The sequence below is a fragment of the Hippocampus bargibanti genome, linkage group LG14 (assembly GCF_051943395.1).
Source record: "Hippocampus bargibanti isolate YZ-2025 linkage group LG14, ASM5194339v1, whole genome shotgun sequence".
Lineage (NCBI taxonomy): Eukaryota > Metazoa > Chordata > Actinopteri > Syngnathiformes > Syngnathidae > Hippocampus > Hippocampus bargibanti.
The window spans coordinates 6,032,367-6,055,095 of record NC_142747.1 but is presented as its reverse complement, the minus strand read 5'-3'; the positions used below and the strand labels follow the sequence as shown (position 1 = coordinate 6,055,095).

Genomic DNA, 22,729 nt, shown 5'->3' with positions numbered 1-22,729 from the left:
GCAGTCAATTAATTATCCTGTGTTCATTTCAGTTATGACCGGTGCACGCGCTCAGCAACATTTATTTTTTTGCTCACTATGAGAGCGTTTCAGTTCCTTACTTGATTACTTGGTTCTTGCTGACATGTATATTTAATTGTGGCAGTCAATTAATTATCCTGTGTTCATTTCAGTTATGACCGGTGCACGCGCTCAGCATTGTTCGATCACATCCAAACTTAAGTTCACCGGAGTCCACGCTCATCTGCCCAGCGCCTTTGAGTACCACAAACATATGCTAAAATGCAATGCTAAAGGTCAAGTTTAAAACGTTATTACATGCTAAAGTTTATTTTTGTTGACTTGGCTTGCAAAAAATAAGCCTTTGCTCAGTCAGCCCAATTCCGCTTTTTGCAAGGCGAAGGCGATTTACCCGTAGACGACGGCCGTAGACAGTGACCTGCCCGCGAGCCTGCTCCTTCCTCTGTCGCCACTCCACCAGGTTGAGGCCGTTGTCCAAGGCTAGCGTGATGTTGCGCTTGCTAACGGTGGGGTGGACGGTGCCGGCCAGCAGGTGGGGCTCCGTGTGCAGTGACACCTCCATGCCGTTGGCCAACGCCAGCCTCAAGGAGCCATCCAGGCCAATGAAGTAGCTGTTGCGCACTTGATCTAAGAGATGTTTAGGGGACGTGCAGGAACAAAGTTTGTACTTGAAAAAAATATTTATTTTCTTCTTCTTATTATCCTTAATGTATTGTAAATTAATAAAGAATGGAAATAATTTGTATGCAGGTAAACATCGACTGCCCTCCTCCCCCCATGTTGGTCTAAATTATTATATATTAATCCCAGCTTCAGGGAGGTGGGGTGGGGAAACATCCATCGTTTTCTGTCCAACTGGGCAAACCTCGCAAACAGAAGCGGAGTGAAGGCAGCTTAAAGGATTCAGAAACGTCGCAGAATTAGCAACATCCTCTTGGTGAATTGACTTAATGTTCCAGTAACACTTAATGACAAATAAATCACGCTACTGAGATAGCCGCCACAGCTAAAGTTGCCGTGTTTACGGCGTAGAGCTAGCTAGCATTGCTAGCACTGCTTGTATGTTGATGTTGGGCAGTGTTCTCTATGACTTTCTGAAAGTAATGGAGTTGAATCGTGACCTTTACCTGAGCGACGCCCAATGTACCCGTTTTTCTACATCTGTGCAGAAGGAGAGGCAGCTACTTTAACCACCGCTGACAATCCCAGCATCTCACCGCTAACGAAAGGGGACATAATCTAATATGCATCTGAGCCAGGTCACGGTGTAATGAGCTAAAACGGCCGCTCAGCAATATTAAAGAAGAAGAACAACCTTTAGCAGCGGCAGCAGTATTTAACTCAAACTCTGCAATAACGCAGGGACTGGCCCAACGACGATCAATAGCTAGCGGCTTTCCTAGCACCCCGTAAACTGTTTTTTTGAACAGAACTTTTGCAGCAGCCTCGGGTGAAATCGGAGGGCATTAAAAACCACAGCAGGAAGCGCAAGCTGAGCTGACCGGGTGAAAAACAAAAAACAAATAAATAATAAAGACATGGCTGCTGTTGACCACGCAGCGCAACATCCAGACTTAAAGGGCAACCGACGTCTCCGGACAATTTGTGTCCATAATTTGTAAAATGGCTTCAAATTACTTCTACTGAGCGTATTTTCCAAAGTTTCCACCACATATAGCTATATTTTACGTTTTAAGACTCGCGCTGAATATTCCGGAAGTCTTGTTTTTGAGTTGGTGACGAGTCCTCACCCTACGTCACTGAAGGAATGCCCCTGACTGAAAAAAGGACCCATTGTAGCAGTTCTTCCATCACATCAATGCATTTTGCTGTACTTGTTTGGTCTGAAAACCTCGTGTTGCACCAAAAAGAGGCAGAAGAGGGCAACAAAGCTCCGTGTAAGGAACCAACCAGCCAGTGGCAACGGGCTGATTAATTCCTTACACGGAGCCCCCTGCCATTCTCCGCCTCCCCTCTGGTGCTACATTTCCCCCCTTATTGCCTCAAAATGGCACGGAATAAATTATTTAATCGATTGCAAACGTATGCTTTCCTCTTCAGAACTATTTGAATCATATTCATAACTGGATGAGTACCAAGAAAGCATATTCTCCGAATCTGAAGCCATTATTTTCATTCTCCAGCAAGGCAATATGTCTTAGCTTGACATCACGAACAAGGGGGCGGGACCTCCTGAAATTGGCCACTTCCGGGTTCATTTTTTTTGCGGATTTTGGACACTTTAAGTCATTTTTATTGGTGTTTTGCATTTGACTAAAAATATCATACTGCGTGTTTTGGTATTTCAGATGCTATAAAACGTTTTTCTGATGTCAGTTAGGAAACAAAAAAGTGATGTTGGTTGTCCTTTAATGTTGTTGCTCTCCACGTTCATCATCAGGGAACAAAACAAACAAACAAACAAACAATCAAGTAAGCATATTATCCTCATTAAGGAGCTCCTAATGGTTTGTGAAACATTAATGAGGTTGTAGAAGAGCCTGAGGAGAAGGGAAAAAAACCGCATTGTCATTCCCATGACAGGTCTCAGCGTCCAGAACGCTTCCTTTGTAGATGATCAACAACAAACACAACATCTGAGCACTACGCTTTTCACTACTCTCCGGTGTGCTCTCAAGAGAAAGAAATGAGTTGAGTTGGCAGGCCGACCTTTCCTCTCTCCATCACAGAGGTCGAGGCGGGGGCCTGTAAGGGGGCCTCCAAGGCCAAATGGGGCTGGAAATGCCGCCGAACCGGGGCGACCGCGCACATGCCCGCACGTCGGCCAGCAGCTTTAAGATAAATGTGTACAACGTTTACAGTTCTTTGAAATCGGGTCGCGTTTTGAATACGCCGTTGTATTCCTAACCTCTGCTGTAAATGACAATGAGCGGAAGGGAAGCTGTTGGCATGCACTGCACTCCCTCATACTTTTGTTGTGCTTACTGGGGCTTATGATAACATCACAGCACAGATTCCAGGACGCTGGCCGTACTCCCAATTGGCCGCTCTATCCAACAAATTCCCCCATAGGAAATAACGGGACTTTGAAAAAAAACTTGTGTGTATTGTTCACTATCCTAAATTGGAAAGATGAGTCAACCAAGTGGGAATAGAATCCACACATACATCATGACTACTTTCAAACGGAACTAAACGGTTCCGGATTTCTCAAATTTTTAGGGGGCTCCAGAGACTTTTGCAAAGACCCCTTATAAGCCTAGCGGCCATTAAACCCAACTACGACGTGCACGCGGAGATGACCTATTTTGCGAGTGGTACAGCATAACAATCCATGACTTCCTCACATTGTGAGGTCAGCATGGCTGTGACTTGACGTGTCAGAATTATATTATTTATTTTTTATTCAGGAATTGAAAAGCATGACATGGAGCGTCATTCCGAATTTGTTCAGGTTTTGTTTTTTTCTTGGGGGTGAATTCGATAAACCGCTGGTCAGACCTCTGGCAATGTTTAGCGCTCCCACGAGGGGGCAGCCTTTGCCATTTGTACACCACTATTTGAAGCGCAGATAACTCCAGACTCATATAACTCCAGACTCATATAACTCAGGAAATAACTTTTTTTTTTCGAATGAAAGAACGCTGCATTGAATATTTATGTAGTCCTAAAACTCAATATTATGTTGGTCCTGCAATTTCAGTCAAAATGACAAAAACCCTGGCACTGGAGTGGACACATTGTCTGGCAGTGAATGAGTTAAAGAACCCTCCAAAGAAAATAGCAAAAATGATGGTGGCGCACAAGCTTCCTCTAGTGGAGAATCACAGAATTAAAAGTAGAAAATGGACCTGACATTGGCTTATTATTGTACAGTGAGACTTCAACTTACGAACACCTTATCTTACGAACTTTTCATCTTATGAACGTCAAATTTATGAAAATTAAACCTTATAATAAGCACTATTTTCATAATACACACCCACCACGGCTGGTCCATCAAGCACACGACCTTCGGATCTGGCGGAATGATCTTCGGAGTGAGCTTTGAAAGGTGCTTGAAATAACATGTATTATTATTATTATTATTATTATTATTATTATTATTATTATTATTATTATTATTGATATTTTGTTCGGTTCTGACACTGAAAATTCAGGCCGTGGACATAAACAAAAGTTATTTTTGCCTTATGTGTTATCCATGTTTCATTGGTATCTACACTTAAACTGAAGTACGATGTGTGAGTAATTCGCTACCTGTGCGACACAGACGATAGCCAATTAATTAGCGGGCTGGGTCGGTGGCGCCGATGGGCTGGCAAACAGATGTCGGAGACAAGGTCATGACACTGATGTGACTGGCGGACGGGGCAATGGGAGGAGGGAGGAAAGCAGCACGGGATTTCTCAAATTGCAGTCGTGAAAGGAGTCAGTAGGACGGGAGTATAGTTGGATGACGGGAGGTGTTGTTGTCTTTGAAAGATCCCTGCCCATCCCCCTCACAAAAAAAAGTTCAGCGCCATCAACCTGCGATCGATAACGATCTGAAACGTGTGAGCTTCCCAACACAAATTGGCGAGTCGCAAGCCGAGACGCGCATTCATCGGCACCATCGTGGGCCATGACACAAAATCAATGAATGCGTCCAATCCGCCTTGTTGCCCAGTGCGCTTTAATTTCATGAAGATGGACAGGAAGCAACATGTGTGGAGTTGATGGAAATGGCAGGCGAAAATGCGGCTGTCAGATGGCGGCGGCATTGCAGGCACCTGCACATGAACTCAATCTGGAACTGACATGTAAAATGAGCTTCTCAGGAGGTATCTCATAGAATTTGGTTTAGAGGTTACGGGATATCTCTCTGTCTCTCTTTCTCTCTCTCTCTTTCTATCTCTCTCTCCCTCTCTCTCTGTAAAATGGCTTCAAATGACTTCTACTGAGCCTTATTTTACAAAAATTCCACCGCATATAGCTATATTTTATGTTTTAAGACTCGCACTGAATATTCCGGAAGTCTTGTTTTTGAGGTGACGAGTTCTCACGTTACGTCACTAAAGGAACGCCCCTGACCGAAAAAAGGACACATTGTAACAGTCCTTCCATCACGTCAATGCATTTTGTTGTACTTGTTTGGTCTGAAAACTTCGTGTTGCACCAAAAAGAGTCAGAAGTGGGTGACAAAGCTCAGTGTAAGGAATTAATCAGCCTGTGGAAACGGGCCGATTAATTCCTTACACGATCTATCTATCTATCTATCTATCTATCTATCTATCTATCTATCTATCTATCTATCTATCTATCTATCTATCTATCTATCTATCTATCTATCTATCTATCTATCTATCTATCCCATATAAATAACTTAACCCGATCTTCGTACTTCCACCTACGCAATATCAATCGTCTTCTCACCCCTCACACCTCTTGTTCATAGTCTTGTGACCTCCTGGATTGACTATTGCAATTCACTTCTTCGTGTCCCTCAGAAAATGATATATATGCATGTGCGCGGTCGCCCCAGTTCGGCGGCATTTCCAGCTCCATTATATTCCGTTTGGGAAGAAAGTTATATTATTAAAACTTTGAAAACTCTCTCTGTGTAATGAGAAGGTTTCTTCAGGTGTCATCTATACTTTTCTGTACTACATTACACTCTCTGTGTAATGTATTTCTTTGTAAATATGTTTACATGTTTTGACGTGGGCACATGCGGCTTATATACAGGTGTGGCTTGTGTATGTACAAAATCGGTTTTCCTCTAAAAATGTAGTGGGTGAGGCTTATAATCAGGTGCACTCTATAGTCCGGAAATTACAGTATTTTGTAAAATTCAAAACAAATAAATAAATAGCGATTTTCACAAATGAGTTTTTGCTAGGGCTGAAAAATTATTTGGTACTTACTAAAAAAATACACATTGTTTCAATTGAACAAAATCTTCTGATTCAAGCGTACATCTCAGCGCTGTTAAATGCAACATCTGATCTTGATCTAACACTGCAGTGCTGAGTTAAAATCAGTCATCTTATTTTTCCCCCTCTGTCACCTATGAATGGAATGATAACTCCCGAAACAGAGATTTAAAAAGGAACAAAATAAAATATAATCACCAAGGCTAACAGTGTTTCGTTGCTCTGACTTCACAATTCAGACCTAACATTTAAGTGGACCTCTGTTGCGCTCTTGAGTAAATAAGGGAATAATTTGAAAACAACATGGCGATCCTGCCACAGACAAAGGGGAACCAAATAAGCAGAGCACTGTTGAAATAAAATGTGTTGTACCTACCTTGCATGAGTGTATAGATGGTGCCTGAGGCAGATAGGTTTGCGGTGACCGTCACGTCCTCCTTGGCAGCGCCGTCCGCCTGGATGCGAACGGCGCTGCCGGCGTCGGCGCGGTAGCTGCTCACCCGGCCTGTCGGGTGTGTGACATTGGTCAGACGGCCGAAACTGTCATACCTGAAGAAGCAAGACAGAGTTTGTTTAGCCATTAGTCCAATACATACTACCTCTTGTATGAAGCCCAGCCAAATTCTGCTCAGAGGTGGGCTACACCAAATGTTGGCATTTTTGCAGACCTGTGCAAGCGGGTATCCTATCGGAAGTGGACAAGTTATAGTAGGACGTCATTTTTATCCACACCATTTCCCATTAGCCAGACTAACTTTCTTTGTTCAATGTTTATTTTAAAACTAAACTTTATCTGTGAGTGGCAATAGACATATTGAAGAAAGCAACTCGGAACATCTGTTATTCTCAGTTTTTTTCCTTTGCTATTTTCTGGGTTAGCAGGACCTACCCTGGCCACCATTTTGGCACCATTGGGATACCTAAATTGTGAGCGATCAGAACACGATTCACTTGTCCAAAAACTGTCAGAGGAGAGATGAAGAACCCCTCGTCACAAATCCCGTCCAAGTGTCTTTAAAGCTTAACAGGTGAGCGGCGTCGCACAATCTCATTAAGCAGCAGCGTGATACAGCCTGGGTCTCCTCCACCTTTGCGTTAAAAATAACAAAAAACGTTTATGACACGCGGTGACACGACGGGCCCAGATTGTTTCATCTCGCACGCGACAGGCCCATCAGCGGCGAGCGATTTGAAAGCCGTCACCGTTGCAGAATGCGGACGACGCCCGCGCCACATTACGCGAGGATGAGGAATCCCGATTGAAAATAAAGGGGGCCCACTTTGCATGTCGACGCCTGCCACAGCAAAGCCGCGAATAAACGAGGCTGGCGGGCGGGCGCTGGTTTATTTCCTCTGCGCTGCCATCTCAAATATCCATTATGGACAGGAAGAGCGGGAGCGGTATATCTCCTGAAGATAAAAGTAATCCGAGCCGAGCAGCACTACGGGAGCAGTTTCGTCTTTCACTTTCTAAATGCTAACGTCATTTGGAGCTAAAGACAACCTTTTTTTCGGTACATAGCCCTGCTGCAAATAACTGACCTATCTCAGCGATTTCTTTTTCTCTGGAAATTCTCGTGGTGCAACTAACCATGATTATGAATCAGGTGGAAAAAATTTTTTTTCATTTCCATTCCTTCATCTCAAAACAGGAAATTATTTCAAAATGCCTTTGTTTACAAACAAACAAACAAACAAACAAACAAACATATTTGGTAGTGGTGAGGTTATTAAAATATACGAAAACTAATATTGGTAAAAATGTTGCTTTTTGTTTACGTCATTAACTCACTCACTGCCATTCCCCAATTTATTCAGCAATTGAAAATATGACGTGGTGCGCCATGCACACATTTGTTCGGGTTATTTTTTCTTGCGGAGGGTGCAGATAAAGCGCTTGTCAGATCTCAGGCAATGTTTTTCCCTTCTTCGAGGCATTTGCATGATGTCCATGGTCGCGCTTTGTTACAGCTTCAGCTGTTGTTAAAGCCCAATATAAAGCAATATGTATTGTATTGTATTTTGCACAGCTACCCCCATTTCAAGCTCAGATACTTCCAGAACCGTGCAATTTAGGAATAAACTCTTTCTGATGAAAGAAGAGAGTGTAAGGTTTCTTACGCTGCATTGAATGTTTATGTACTCTTAAAACTCTATATTCGGTGGTTCCTGGAATTTGAGTGACAATGACAAAAACCCTGGCACTGAAGTGGACACATCTTTATACATTGTCTGGCAGTGAATGAGTTAAAAACATGGTTGCAAATGTTTTGATTCGACACATCAGTTTGCTTTCATAACGGAATCTGAAAATGTCCATGACTGAGAGAGTGAAATTCTGAAGATTTGGACGATTTCAAATGAAGCAAGACTTGGACGCCATTAAGCGAGCGCCAAATATACTGTAATTATGCATTAATTTGACAAGTGATTAATCATCGATTAATCGTCACAAATATATTCAAAGAGTTTAAGAATTGCTTTATATGTTGTTTTCTATTACCAAAGAATCGATGAATCTTATCATCCGTTCAGAAACATCATTTCAAATTGCAGCAAACTCTAAAACAAATTATGACGCGACGACAGAAATGATTTGACTGGAATTTGGGTTTGTCAAGTTGTATTTCGATTTGGATGGCGATTTGTTTTTCTTCCCATTTTTATTTTCTCCCCCAAACACAAAACAGCCTCCTTGGGCCTCAGCTGCCTTTTGGCTCGCTTCCTGCACTGACGCGGCGGGTGGGGGTGACGGCTCTTGACTTCCCCTCCGATGCCCACGAGTCCCTTCATATTGAATCTCATCTGTGTCACACGTCAGCTCCGTGACCTTTCGAGTGGAAACAAGGAGGGGGGGAGTCCCCAATAATAATAATAGAGTGGACATTGCGCCTCGCCGTCCTCCCGGCGTAGCCGCTAATCGCTAACTCGAGTGGCAGGCAGAGTTGAGAATGTCAGGACGCGTCTGCGTGAAGACTGTGGAAACAATAACAGAGGGCCAGGCAGCCATGTGACCACGTCAGCCGCATGGCAAACGGCAGACTTCCAAATCATCATTTATGGCTTGGGCCACGGAAAATTAACTCTTTGGCGTTACGTTTCTACGAGACAAAATTTGGTCACTATCACCCATTTGTTCTTGTTGTTGTTTTGTTTTATTGATTTATGTGCTGTTTGAAACTCCCGAAGAGCCCACAAGATGGCACGAAATCGGGCATGATGGAAAAGCATGAGCAATGTTACCGGATTGTCGGTATAAAAGCAGGTGGGATACAATAAATACAAACAACAATGTTGACCGAGACGTCTGATCCAAGCTGCGGCGCCGTAAGGTGGTGTTGTGTCCTTCAAAGCTAATTTTGGAAGGAAAACAAATCGTCATTATTGGCTGAGATTAATCGTTGATGAGCAGACTGACACAGCTAGGAAAATAATATGATTATTGGCCAGGGACCATCTGCAAATGGAACTATTCACTGATGCTGCCGTGACTTGAAATTACCTCTGACAGGAACGGGGGAAAAAAATCTTACTGCAATGGAATGCATTGTTTTGGGGTGATTACAAAAAACAATTTATGGTTGTATTAAAAACAAACCGACCACTGATTGAAGTGAGCAGAAAGTGGCCCGTGGTTTCTTTCAAACATGATTCAAAGCTAATTTGTTCATGACTCACATTAGCCTGAAGGACAAGGACTGGTGTATTTTTTTTTTAAAACATTGCACACACACGCACACACACACACACACACACACACACACACACACACACACACACACACACACACACACACACACACACACACACACACACACACACACAGACACGTGCGCACACACACACGTGCGCACACACACAGGCACACACACACACACACACACACACACACACACACACACACACACACACACACACACACACACACAACACACACACTATATTGTCAAGTCAAACGCAGTTCTCCAGACATTAACGAGGAATGCTACAAATTGGGCTATAGTGACTTCTCAACACAGCTCTTGGATCAGATTGCACAGATCATCCATCCATTTTCCAGACCGCTTTATTCTCTTTAGGGTCGCAGTGCTGGAGCCTATCCCAGCCGTCTTTGTGCACTAGGCGGGGGACACCCTGAATTGGTTGCAAACCGATCGCAGGGGACACAGATACTAACAAACATTCACTCCTACACTCACACCTAGGCACAATCTTTGAGTGTTCAATCAGCCTGCCATGCATGTTTTTGGAATGTGAGAGGAAACCGGAGGACCCGGAGAAAACCCACACGGGCCTGGGGAGAACATGCAAACTGCACACAGGGAGGCCCGGTCTTGAACTCACAACCTCTGCAATGGGAAGCCAGCATGTTAACTACTCTTCTACCAGGCCGCCTTCGCACAAACCAGTGAAAAAAATAATCGGGGTGGGCAGGTCAATCACACATGCTAGTATGTCGGAATTTGCATTTTTAGGGTACCTCACGCGCAATTAGAGGATGTATATTTAAAAATAAACAGTCAAAAATATGTCTTACAATTGTGAGAAAAGACGAACCAAGCCACGACGTGAAGTGAAAGGAAAAAAATAAAATTTCATAGTTTCAATTGCAGGTTACGGCCGAATGGAAAAAGGTTGAAACAGGACCTGAAAACGGGTATTCTCTTTGTTTTAGTGGGTTTGCTGGTTTTTTTGTCACATGACATTCTGTGGATTTGCTCGAAAATGGCTGACAATCCAGGGCGACCTCTGGCAGAGAATGAGTTAACATTTTACGAACTACAAACCCCCTCCACACCACCACTTGTTTACGAATGAGCTGGCCCATCTGTCCGGTTTAAAAATCAAACGTGGCCCTTGAGCGTAAAATGCGGCCGCATCGTCCTCATTAGACTGCGCAGATGGGCCGGGACCAATCGGATCTTTCGTTTTTTGATTCAGGTTTACATACTGTAAGCGACGGCATCTCGCGTTCATGCCGAGCAAATCAAAGACAGGTGATGAGTGTCAGCTCGGATGAAAGCGAGCGTCTGATGAATGCATCGCGCCCGTCTATTCCTCCGGCGAGGTGAAACAGATGTCTGATCGGCAGTATTCGCTTCATCACACACTCCCCCCCCCCCTTTTTTTTTGAACGCCACGCATTCCTTCGATGCCGGCGATTAAGCGACGGGACAGATCACTTCCTGGAAATGATGGAGAACCGGAATCCCCCGACTACTCTGATGAGCATATGCGCTGTGTCATTACACGCCAGAGAGCAGATGAGGACAACTCTGTCGCAGGAGCGAATCTCATTTTATACGATAACAGAAATGGCATTACGTCTGTACTCTGCGACGTTCTTGCCCAGCGAGTGATGTTCACGGCGATCGGTTGCAGACGACGAGGTTGTGCGCTCAAGATAAACAGCTCAACTGGCGGCGGAGGGGGCCCGAACCCGAAAGCCAAACGGGAACTTTTCACCTGGACCATAACCCCAAAAGCTAACACTTGAATTGGAGTTAGCGCTCATCTCATAACATTGAAGGCCATTTTCTTATAATGAGCTACACTTTGGTGTGCTGTCTCAATGGTAATATCGTCGAGAGACCTACACTACTCACTCAGAAATAAACAAGAGCCGTAGATATCAAGACAGCGTTTTAGGTCAATTTTTGACAAGCAGGCTCCAAGTACTCAACTTGGGGACTTGGTTTTGACTCCAGTCCGGTCATGTGACTTGATGTCATGTGTCATGTCATGTGACAACACGTTGGACACCACCTCTGCCAAAATGACATACTCCTTTTGAGCTAGCTGTGTTGTCTCTGACAGATACCAGGCGAACATAAATGCTCCAGCAGCTCATGTATTTTGTTTTTCTACTTTCATTCCTTTCATCACTTTGCTGCTGTGAAATGTACATTTCTCCACTGGGAGACTAATAAAGGCAAATCCAATCCAATCTCCTTCAATAGCCGCCCCGTCATACATCTTGTTTTGAACATCGCCTGGGGGCAACATGGATTGACATCCATTTTAGCCTGTTTGAGTCTACTCAAATTTCAAATCACCTGATGGGGCATGTTGGAGGAACTGGATCCGAGGTCCTGATTTTTGAATTCAGGATCTGCTCTATTAGGGTCAATAAAAAAAAAAAATGACTGAAACCAAGTGTAGGGTGGGAGTATGGCACTCCTCCATTTTCGGCCGGCGGTTCACCACTCAAGAACCATTTCTTTCAGATAGGGTCCAACACAAGTATTTCTAAGGAGAAAACATGGCTGTCTCTTCCATGTTCGTCCCGGAATGGCTCCAAAATCCGCATTAGGTGTTTCTACGACCGAAAGCTTCCGAGTAACGACAGCTCCTACTTTGTTTTATTGTGTTCAACTCGATTTCTCATCTGCATGGTAACAATACAAGTCAACATTATGACTCAAAACCGCCCAAAACATCTGACAACCCCGCCCCACGCTACTCACTCATAGAAAGTGGTCCACCCGTTCTCGTCGGTCTTGGTCGCCAGCAACCCGGAGCTCCCATGATACGTCATGACGGCGAGCACCTGTCCCTGCGCTGCCACGCTTTTCAGAGCGTCGTTGGTGCCCACCGTGAACCAAAAGGTCTGCCCGTCGGGGGTCATGATCCACAGGGGCAGCCCGGTGGTGTCCCGCCGGACGGTCACCACGTTCTTGTTCTTGTCCGTAATGGTGCTCAGCTCACCGGCCCCTGTGTAGGTCAGGTTGTACAAGTGGTCGCCGGTGGTCAGGCTCTGGGTGAACACGTGGCTGCCGTTTGCATCAAACAGGTAGAGCTCGTCGTCGATGGGCGACGACACTTCGTACATGTTGAGCGGGCTCAGGTACGGCTTGTTCTTGCGCACGAAGCGGATGCGGATGTTGCCCAAATCGGCGATGTAAAGCTCCCCGTCCGGGCACACCGCCAAGGAGGAGGGTGCGTTGAGTTTGGCGTCCTTTGCATAGCCCTCGTCGCCGGAGTAGCAGTCGCAGTTAGCGTCGTTCTTGCAGTCGCAGCCACTTGGCGCCCCTGCCACCAGAGAGATCTCGCCGTTGGTGGACACGCGCCGCACCCGGTTGATCTTCTTCTCGTCCGACTCAGCGATGTACAGCGCGCCATTGTGGGACACGGCCAGCGTGTTGGCAGACTCCAAGGTAGCGTGGACGGCCACCTTGCTCATGAGAAAGTGGTCGATGCCGGGAACTTGGCAGTGCATGGGCCTGCCTGCCACAATGCGCACTTGGTGGTTCTCCGAGATCTGGAGCACCACGTTGTTGTCCAGGACGTACAAAGAGTTGTCCAGGGGGCTCACCGCGAGGTCAGTGGGCCACTCCAGGCGAACCTACAAAAGGGCAAAACATCAGGGGGCTTGCTGAAGAAGAAACCGCCAAAGAATTCCGATATTCTGGATCTTTGGATCTCATTAATAATTCAGTGGGTAACTAGCAGTAACTAGGCTAATAGCATGAAAACCATACTTTGCTACTTCACTATTTGTGTTTTTGGTGCACACAAATACCACAAAAACCAAAGGGTTGAGGAAAGAGTTCAGGAATGCGGACTCTAAAATGACTTCTGAACCAAACCAAATCGTATTGTTTGATTAAAATAAAAACAATTTTTGAAATATTAGAATATTTGCTGGACCTCAAATAAACAATAAAGTACAGTATGACATCGACGACTGATATAGATTCAGTGTTGAGGAAAAAAAAAAGAAACAACCCCCTCCACCCAAAATCATCTGATAAGGGCGAACGCGGTGCCGAGTGTAGCGTTGAAAGCAGAAGCATGCTCTTTGTATGGTCTGATCCAAAGATAGTCATCAATCACGGCTGGGAAAAAAAGCGGTATGAGGAGTGCTAAAGATCAGATAAACCACAGCTTTTTTTTAAACAATCAGAAATACTGCATCCTCGTCACCTCCACTCATCAACTCCAAGTCCGATTGTTCCATTGACAACGCAATCAATGCTCTTCATTAACATCAACTCTCGTATTTCAATAGGAGATTGATTAACAAAAAAAAGAAAAAAAAGTGATGAGACAAAGGCGTTGATGAGCAAGTGTGTTTGGTGGAAATGAGAGAAATTAATTATTCTTTTGTGCTTTTGAAGCTCAAAGACGTGACAACAACCTCGGAAACAAAGACCCAAGGTTACGTTGAGATGACTTGAGTAAATGAAAGAGAGAAAAAAAAATATATATATACAGTAAAGTCTCGTTATATCGATATCGGTTATATCGATAGTACCGCTTATTACGATACTATTTCTATGAACGCAAGGAGAAAATTACATGCGCGCAGGGTCGGTATATCGATAGTCCCGGTTATATCGATATTTTTTCGGACTCCCGAGAATATCGATATAACGATCGTAACTCACGCCGGTCGTAAATCGGTTACCTATATACGTATATAAACACACACACACACACACACACACACACACACACACACACACACACACACACACACACACACACACACACACACACACACACACACACACACACATACGATTTATTCCCAAACGCGTAGGACAATTTTGCGAAGGACTTTGACTTCATAAAAAAAATAAAAAAATGTAAAAAATAAACTTCAATGGTAAAAAACGCATATATATAAAAAAACACACACACATATATATATATATATATATATATATATATATATATATATATATATATATATATATATATATATATATATATATATGTGTGTGTGTGTGTGTGTGTGTGTGTGTGTGTGTGTGTGTTTATATACGTATATAGGTAACCGATTTACGACCGGCGTGAGTTACGACCACCGTACTTACGACCACGACCGCCAGACCTTTTTTTTAATTCTATGGCTGGGACCCCTACGGTGGCAGCATACATTTGGTAGAATAATCGAGATGGCCCTTCTTGTTAGGATTAAACAAGTAGGATGTTTGTTTGCCGGAGCACAGAGAGCAAATCGCTTCTCGCAGCATTGTATAAGAACTAGTTTTTTATTGCTGTCAAAGGACCATATGTAGCGTTGTGGCTGTGATGCCAGATCCGCTTAACATTCAGCATGCCTCATTTATCTTAATAGAGAATATTACAACATTGCACAAAATGAGGATATAAAATAACGATTTATTCCCAAACGCGTAGGACAATTTTGCGAAGGACTTTGACTTCATAAAAAAAATAAAAAAATGTAAAAAATAAACTTCAATGGTAAACTTCAGGTCAACCAACATGATGGAATCCAGTTTGGCCAAAAAGTGTGTTGCGTGTGCTTTAAAAATAAATGACGGGTGGATTGTCAAAGTCATTCAAGGACACCCAACATCTGCGGTAACGACATCCAATCCACGGAAGAGCTTGTTATCAGCTTTCAAGTAGAAGATTGCCCACCATATTTCCACCTTTATCCCTTCCCGTTCTTTTTCCTCATTTGACGGCCAACTGTGGGTAGTCAACGACCAAAAAAAAGTCATCTCCGACTGTCCAACGTTATTGGTTACGCTTTTTGACTCCTCACGCCACTCAGTTGGAGTGGCGTACTTGTCCGCTTTTGATTGAAAAAAAACAGCACATCCCGCTCAAAGGGGAGGCGACACCCCCTTACCCCACCCCCATAATGGAGCATAGTCGTGGGCCGTGTGTAACATGGCCCACGAGCCTGGCGGCGTTCCGCAAATGCATTTCCTTCATACAAGAGGGATCGGGGGGGTCTTTCAATTCCGTAAAACCAATTTCTTGTCAGCACTGCCAGTTCAATATTACACGAGGCCGAGTGGCAAGACGTCTCGACTATGGGAAACATTTTGGCAGAGGTGGAGTCAAAACCAAGTCCCCAAGTTCAGTACTTGGGGCCTGCTTGTCAAAAATTGACCTAAAACGCAACTTTGCCTGGGTATTGATGAGACTCGGTGTGAACGACCACTGACTGGCATTTTTAGGCTGTTTATTATGCTTTTGAAAGATTTATGAGGCCGTGTGTTTGTTTGTGCGTGTGTGTGTGGAGCGCAGAACCCTGGCCACCCACCAGAATGCGCCAACGCCGAGTGCAGAGGCCGACCACATGAAGAAAAATTATCATGGAGGGGAGGGCCAAAGGTGCTTAAATTTGGACTGAAGGAATTCTCTTTTGGATACAATTGTGAAACATATGAGACACAGCCAATATGATGTTTAACTTTCAAAAAATGGAAAAAACGCCAGGCAAGGAGGACAATCAGGTTCCAAAATAACTTTGCCCTCTGGGCCTTGAGAGTGTTAAATTGCAATAAAAACACACTTTTCTTTAACTCTCCTGAAATTGAGTTTTTGACAACTAACCGTTTCTGTGGTTTTACTATACTTTTTGTCATTTTGGAGTTATTGCATATGTTTATAGACTGCATTCATGCAATTTTATGTTTCATGTTTTTGAGAGTCAAGTCGATTTTCTTTTAAAATTAAGAGTTAGCCTCATTGTGATCAGGAAGCAACTTGTGGACTTCAGCTAATTGTGTTTTTTCAAAATGAAAACCAGTCCAGGCAAATATTTGTTGTGATTATATTAAGTCATTCGCTGCCATTCCCGAATGTATTTGGGAATTGAAAAGTGTGACGTTGAGCGCCATTTCCAAATTTTTCGGGTTTTTGTTTTTCGTGTTGTGCCGATAAAGCGCTGGTCAGACTTCTGGCAATTGTTTTCCCTTTCCACGAAGGGACAGCATTTGCCTATTGTCCATGTCAGCACTTTGTTACAGCTTCAGCTGTAGTTAAAGCACAAAATCAACCAATATGTATGTATTGCATTGTTTTTTGTATAGCCACCCCCATTTCAAGCTCCAATATTTTCAGACCCAGGAATGGAAATTCGGGAATGGCAGGGAGCGCTGGTCAGACCTCTGGCAATGCTTTTCCCTCCTATGAGGGGGCATCATTTGCCTTTTGTACAGCCGCTCCCACTTCCACCTAATATTAGTCCAGACCCATATTACTAAGGAGTTAACTATTTTTCTGAAGAAGAGAAGAAGAGAGTCTAAGGTTTCTAACGCTGTATTGAATGTTTATGTAGTCCAAAAACTCAATATTCTGCGGGTCCTGCAATTTGAGTGAAAATGACAAAAACCCTGGCACTGGAGTGGACACGTTTTAGCATATTGTCTGGCAGTGAATGAATTAATCAAGCCGAATTTTGTCAAATCGAATCTGGATCGTAATCCAGCTGAATCGGAAAGAATGGAAATCCACAAAAATTAGGCGCACGCAAAGTGTCAAATTAATATTCAAATCGATGAGAAGGTTTCTTCAGCCGTCATCTGTACAAATTTGAAGGTTTCGGACGTTTCGCCTCCTATCCAAGAGGCTTCGTCAGCGAACTAAAGTCTGACTGGTCGTATCGGCCCTATTTATATATCCCTAATGTAATGTAATAAATAGGGCCGATACGACCAGTCAGACTTTAGTTCGCTGACGAAGCCTCTTGGATAGGAGGCGAAACGACCGAAACCTTCAAATTTGTACAGATGACGGCTGAAGAAACCTTCTCATCGATGGACCACTCCTGTACGACTGAGAGCTTACACAGACGTTAATATTCAAATGTTTTATCATGAAGATGCACGCAACTGACGGCTTGTAAATTCCAAGCAATGCTTTAAATGACTTAAAATTCAGTTGGAGCTTGAGTTGACATTTGGAAAATTAAGACTTTACGAACGTGACTGACTCCCAACTTTGAAAAAAAAAAAAAAAACATGGCTACCACGAGAGAAATCCAGCTCTCTTTTTTTTTGCCTATTTTTACTTCAGAACATTGTCAAGTAACAATCATGTCTCCTCTTTACTGGCATCAGCATGTCGTCCGCTGGCAGACGAGTGTGAAATGTCATCATTTCAAGTCGCCGTCTGAAAAGTACATCGAATGGCAACGCCGGCGTGGCATTTCTTTTTCCTCCGCATGAAGTCAGAACCCGGCAGGGTGCCGCAGCATTCCACCGTTTAAGGACATTAAAGCCAAATTGGAGCCGCTAAAACCAGTTTGAACAAACATAAGACGCTTGAGCAGGCTCACATGCTTTGTTCTTTCTGCTTTCTTGGTTCAACAATCGTCATCGACACAGGAGCCGATTGCCCTCAAAGTGATCTCACTTCTATTTGCGATTGGATGGTCATGACTGGCCAAAATTTGGGGCATTGGGATGAACTGGAGTAAACACCGTTCGCGAGCAATGAATCGCTGACCAAAATAATTGTCACCGTATTTTCCGCACGATAAGGCACATTTATAAGCATTTTCCCGACCTTGCGCGTTATCATCCGATGCACGTTATACATGTGGATCAATATTCTGATTTCTTGGACGTAGTATTCTCAAAGTTCCGTCAGCTGCAGCAGCTGTAAAAATGGGATATAATTAAAGCTGCATTGTATTGTCTTTAGTGTCTAGTAAATGTATAATGCAACTGCTGCCCTCCCTTTTTTTAGATTTCATTCTATGCACCTTTCAACGCGGTACATTAAGACAATTAAAACATTTAAGATGCCTTATACTATGAGGCACCTTATCGTGCGGGAAATAGCAATGAATCCTTAAACTTCAACATTTTATCAGAATAAAATACGATAAGATGCACGCAAAGAAAATGCCGCATCGTTTGTAGTTTGCAGCCAAAGGACAAGGAGTCCGACTAATTCACCAACATCGAGCTCATTTCACGTGGTGGAGGTAATAATGTACGAGTCTCCTCCAGAGAAGCGCTGATGTTAAGTGAGGGGGCTCTGTGAGTGTTTGAAGCCGCCCACATGAATTTTTAATGATTGCTTTTTAGCGACTGAGCGTCTTTGGCCGGGGCCTCGCAAGCCGTTTATCATGCGGGACTCCAGTTCTTGTCAGGAGTCTCCATCTGTGACATTTGTGCTTTTTCTTTATCTCCCCGTCTTGCTCACGTGAATGGATAGCAGTTCGGATGATGTGCGATGATTAAAACAAAAACAGAAAAATGCTTAAAAAATCTTTAAAAAAATATTTTTTAAAGAAGTTAAATCAATTCTATAATGATTTTTGATGGATCCTTTCACCCATCCTAATCTCTCATATGTGATTTGTCACACTAAGAATACGTCTGTGTAAGCTCTCAGTCGTACAGGAGTGGTCCATCGATGAGAAGGTTTCTTCAGCCGTCATCTGTACAAATTTGAAGGTTTCGGACGTTTCGCCTCCTATCCAAGAGGCTTCATCAGCGAACTAATGTCTGACTGGTCGTATCGGCCCTATTTATATATCCCTAATGTCCAGCCATGGCGGCGCCGGACACAGCTATGATATCATAGCTGTGTCCGGCGCTAGGGCCGATACGACCAGTCAGACTTTAGTTTGCTGACGAAGCCTCTTGGATAGGAGGCGAAACGTCCGAAACCTTCAAATGTGTACAGGTGACGGCTGAAGAAACCTTCTCATTGACACACTAAGAATACAAAGTCACTTAGAGGGCACTACTTGGTTTTGTTTGCGCAAAAGCATTTTCGGTTATATGAGAAAGCAAAACAATGGCAAGTAAAGATTCCTAAAACATCTGAAATTCATGAGGCTTCATGAGAAGCATTGGGATTGGTGTATTGACCCCCCTTTGAATGTGATGGCTTCATTTTCAACCCCATTTTGGAGAGGGGGTGCACACTTGTGCAACCGGATCACTTGAGTTTTCTCCCCACCGCAATTATGCTCTCCCGAACGCTCCGGTGTCCTTGCCTGGGGCGCTTTTAAGGGAGGAGACGAGTGCGAGTGGTCCATATGCGCTCGTGCCTGAGTGGACGCGCGTGCGTGAATGGCGAGCGTACGGGAGGGGGGGTTAAAGTTCAAGCTCATCCTATAGCTACCGCCGACGGCATAAGGTCAGCGCGCATCCTGGGTTAATTCCGCTCAGATGGCGAGGGCGGAGGGCAATTGAGGGGGGGGGTGCCGTGGTACCTGAGCGATGTCCATGACGGAGTCGCAGCTGAGGGGTCGCGCGGAGGTGAGGTCGTTGAAGCCCAGGAGGGTGGAGATGATGCCGTTCTGGTCCACCCGGCGAATCATGGTGCCGTCCACAAAGAAGACAATGCCGTACTTATCCACTGTGATGCCTAAGAAACATAATATGGAGTGCAGTAGTCAGTAGAGACCATGATAACCTTGACATATGTCATATTACAATTTCCAATGGAAAGAGCAGACCTCCAATTGATTTGATCATCTCATGTATAATTATTAATGTTATGAGATGAGAAGAAAGGAGCGTCAGCACAGAGTGCCAATGTGTATGTCAAACTGTCGCGGCTTCGAATTGAAGCGGATTTACGTGGGACAGGAGATGTGAGACAATCTCTCTTCATTAATGGATGCTACAGCTTTGTGTTTGCATTCAACATTTAGCTTTTAGTAGACGTGCACATTTAACCATGATGTCCCTGATCCACTGGTGAAAATGACGCTTTGATCAGAATCAGAATACCTTTATTCGTCCCACAATGGGGAAATTTGCAGTCCACAGCAGCAATTGAAAAGGGATGGGGTTGGGGTGGGGGTGAAAGGATAGAAAACAAGATATTCTAAGCATAACAAAATAAAAAAGATCGCCTCCTCCTTTATCTAGAACTGCTTCATACAACAAAGAAGGTACAGAATGTGCTTAAATTTGAATGACCGTCTGTCTTTTGTGTTGTGTCACATTATTTGCTATTTTGGTTTTTTGTTGTTGTTTTGACTTAGAGATGGTGCTGCGAGAGTGGCTGCCTTTACAGCAGTTCCTGTATTTTGTTTTAATACTTCTTCCTTTCCTTTTCTTTTACTCTCACCTCTTTGCTGCTGTGAAATGTAAATTTCTCCACTGCGAGACTAACAAAAGCTAATTCGATTAAATTATGATTATTAAATAAAAATGATCCTCCACAATGCAACTTGATTGATATCGCGTTTTTCACAACTGTTGCAGCTGTAACAAATTGGGCATGTAAATGCCATGATCATTTTGATGTGACATTTGAATTTTTGTTGTGAAATTTTTCCTATTAAAAATGTTGTGATTTTTAAAATTATTACTATTATTAATTTCCAATATTACGGATAATAATTTTAGGACCTACAAAATTGGCAAAAATGTGCCATTTTCGAAAAACATATTGTAAGCAGTGTTTGAAATAACGTCTGCCCGGAGGCCCAGGGAGTACAACTTTTACGTCGGGCGTACAACTTTCAAAACGTCTTAGCCCAGGTGGCCGACAAGTTCTTCTTCTTCTTCAAAAAAAAAAAAGATTATTTTCAAATGAAAAATTTGTTTTATTCAATAAAGCAAAAGCTACAAGCAAGCCGCTACAAGCCACATGGACTCCTCTTTCTAAGCTTTCAAAACTTTCAAGTACACTTTTCAGTCACGGTATAGTCAGAAGCACGAAACAGGCTTCTGATTGGCAGCCAATCAGACGCCTGTTTCGTGCTTCGGAATTTTGAATTTTGAAAGTCGCTTAGAAAGAGGAGTCCACGTTGCTTTGAGCAGACAACGCAATGCAAACATTGCATTGTGCACCATTATGACAAACGACAACTGGAGCAAAATCTTCAGTAAGGGAAATTTACCATAAATTAAGCAAGGGAGAATTTGTGGTAGGTACTTCCTTAATTAAAAAAAATCCTTTATACTTCAAAACAATGTTTTTTTTTTGCGATAAGTCGTCTTATTGTGTTTCAAGTCGTGAAAAACGAGGCAGGCAACTTTATGGCCGGGCATGCAACTTTTCAGAGTTGTCTGCCCGGGTGTCCGCTAACTTTTTGTCATGAGTTTCAGACACTGTTGTAAGATAAAGTGTTGGCATTGCACCGACCCACCGAAACAAAAAAATCATAACATATTTTTACCAATTTTTGTCTTTGTTGTAGTTTTTCTTTTCTTTTTTTATTCCCAACTTCATCGACCAAATAATCTTTTTTGTAACAAATAGTGCAACTGGCATCCGCCTCGCTAAACAATCTCTCTCATCATATTAATTGATGTATCTTTAATTGCAACATTTTTTCTCTTTTTACCTGTCAGGCTTAATTTATCCTGCGAGAGTTTGATTTCTTTTTTGTAGCACACTGACTACAGTCATCTTTTCAGTTTGTTTTTAATGAATTTATCGACGTCCCTTCCTTCTTCCTATAACAGACGACAAGAAATACGCAGGCGACGTTAGCATCTACCTTTGATTTTGCGTGCGCGATTTCTTCTGTGTCATCGCAGCCTGTCACAATATTTCAGTGTTGGTGACAAAATGTGTCGTTTTCAAAGTGTGTTTGTGTGGGTGTGCATGTGTGTGTGTGTGTGTGTGTGTTTGTGTGTCTTAGTTTAATCTTTTTTTAAACACTTCTTTTCTGCCAACAAGATTTCAGCACATATGAATCACACTGTCACGCCGGCGGAGAACAAAAGGTGCACAAGCATGTGATCAAATGACTTAACGCCTCATCCAAATATAGAGAACTGGGAAAGCGGGGGGGGGGGGGGGGGGATGACGCTGGGGCGAGATAGGAAATCAAAATAATAATCGTCAGATAATAATTTATCCTGGTAAAATAAAACAACAACAACAAAAATACGACTGATGTGTTATATTTCACCGTTTGTTTTTGTACGCTGCACACGGAAGAGAAAAAACATCAGATAAATTGAAATGCAGCATTTGATGATCACCAAATATTTTTTTCCTTATTTGTGAGGCAGCTCAACAGAAAAAAACAAAAAACATGACAGTGGTTGCACAATGTGCACACCCCTCTTAAAACTGGGGTATTTGTAATCAACCACCAATCGCATTCAACCATATCATGTTAAATGGGAGTCAGC

General features: G+C 43.3%; 1 protein-coding gene across 11 annotated transcripts in view; it reads right to left on the bottom strand.

Annotated features, from left to right (window-relative positions):
* Nucleotides 1-22,729, bottom strand: part of tenm4 (teneurin transmembrane protein 4) — a 180,504-nt gene that overhangs the window by 14,826 nt on the left and 142,949 nt on the right. For all 11 annotated transcript variants that reach the window (XM_089013414.1, XM_089013406.1, XM_089013404.1 and 8 more), the window contains 4 exons: nt 19,840-19,994; nt 12,365-13,242; nt 6,274-6,446; nt 413-648 (listed from right to left, as the gene is read on the bottom strand). In XM_089013414.1, the coding sequence (XP_088869540.1) occupies nt 413-648; nt 6,274-6,446; nt 12,365-13,242; nt 19,840-19,994 (1,442 nt within the window). The remainder of the gene's footprint in view (nt 1-412; nt 649-6,273; nt 6,447-12,364; nt 13,243-19,839; nt 19,995-22,729) is intronic.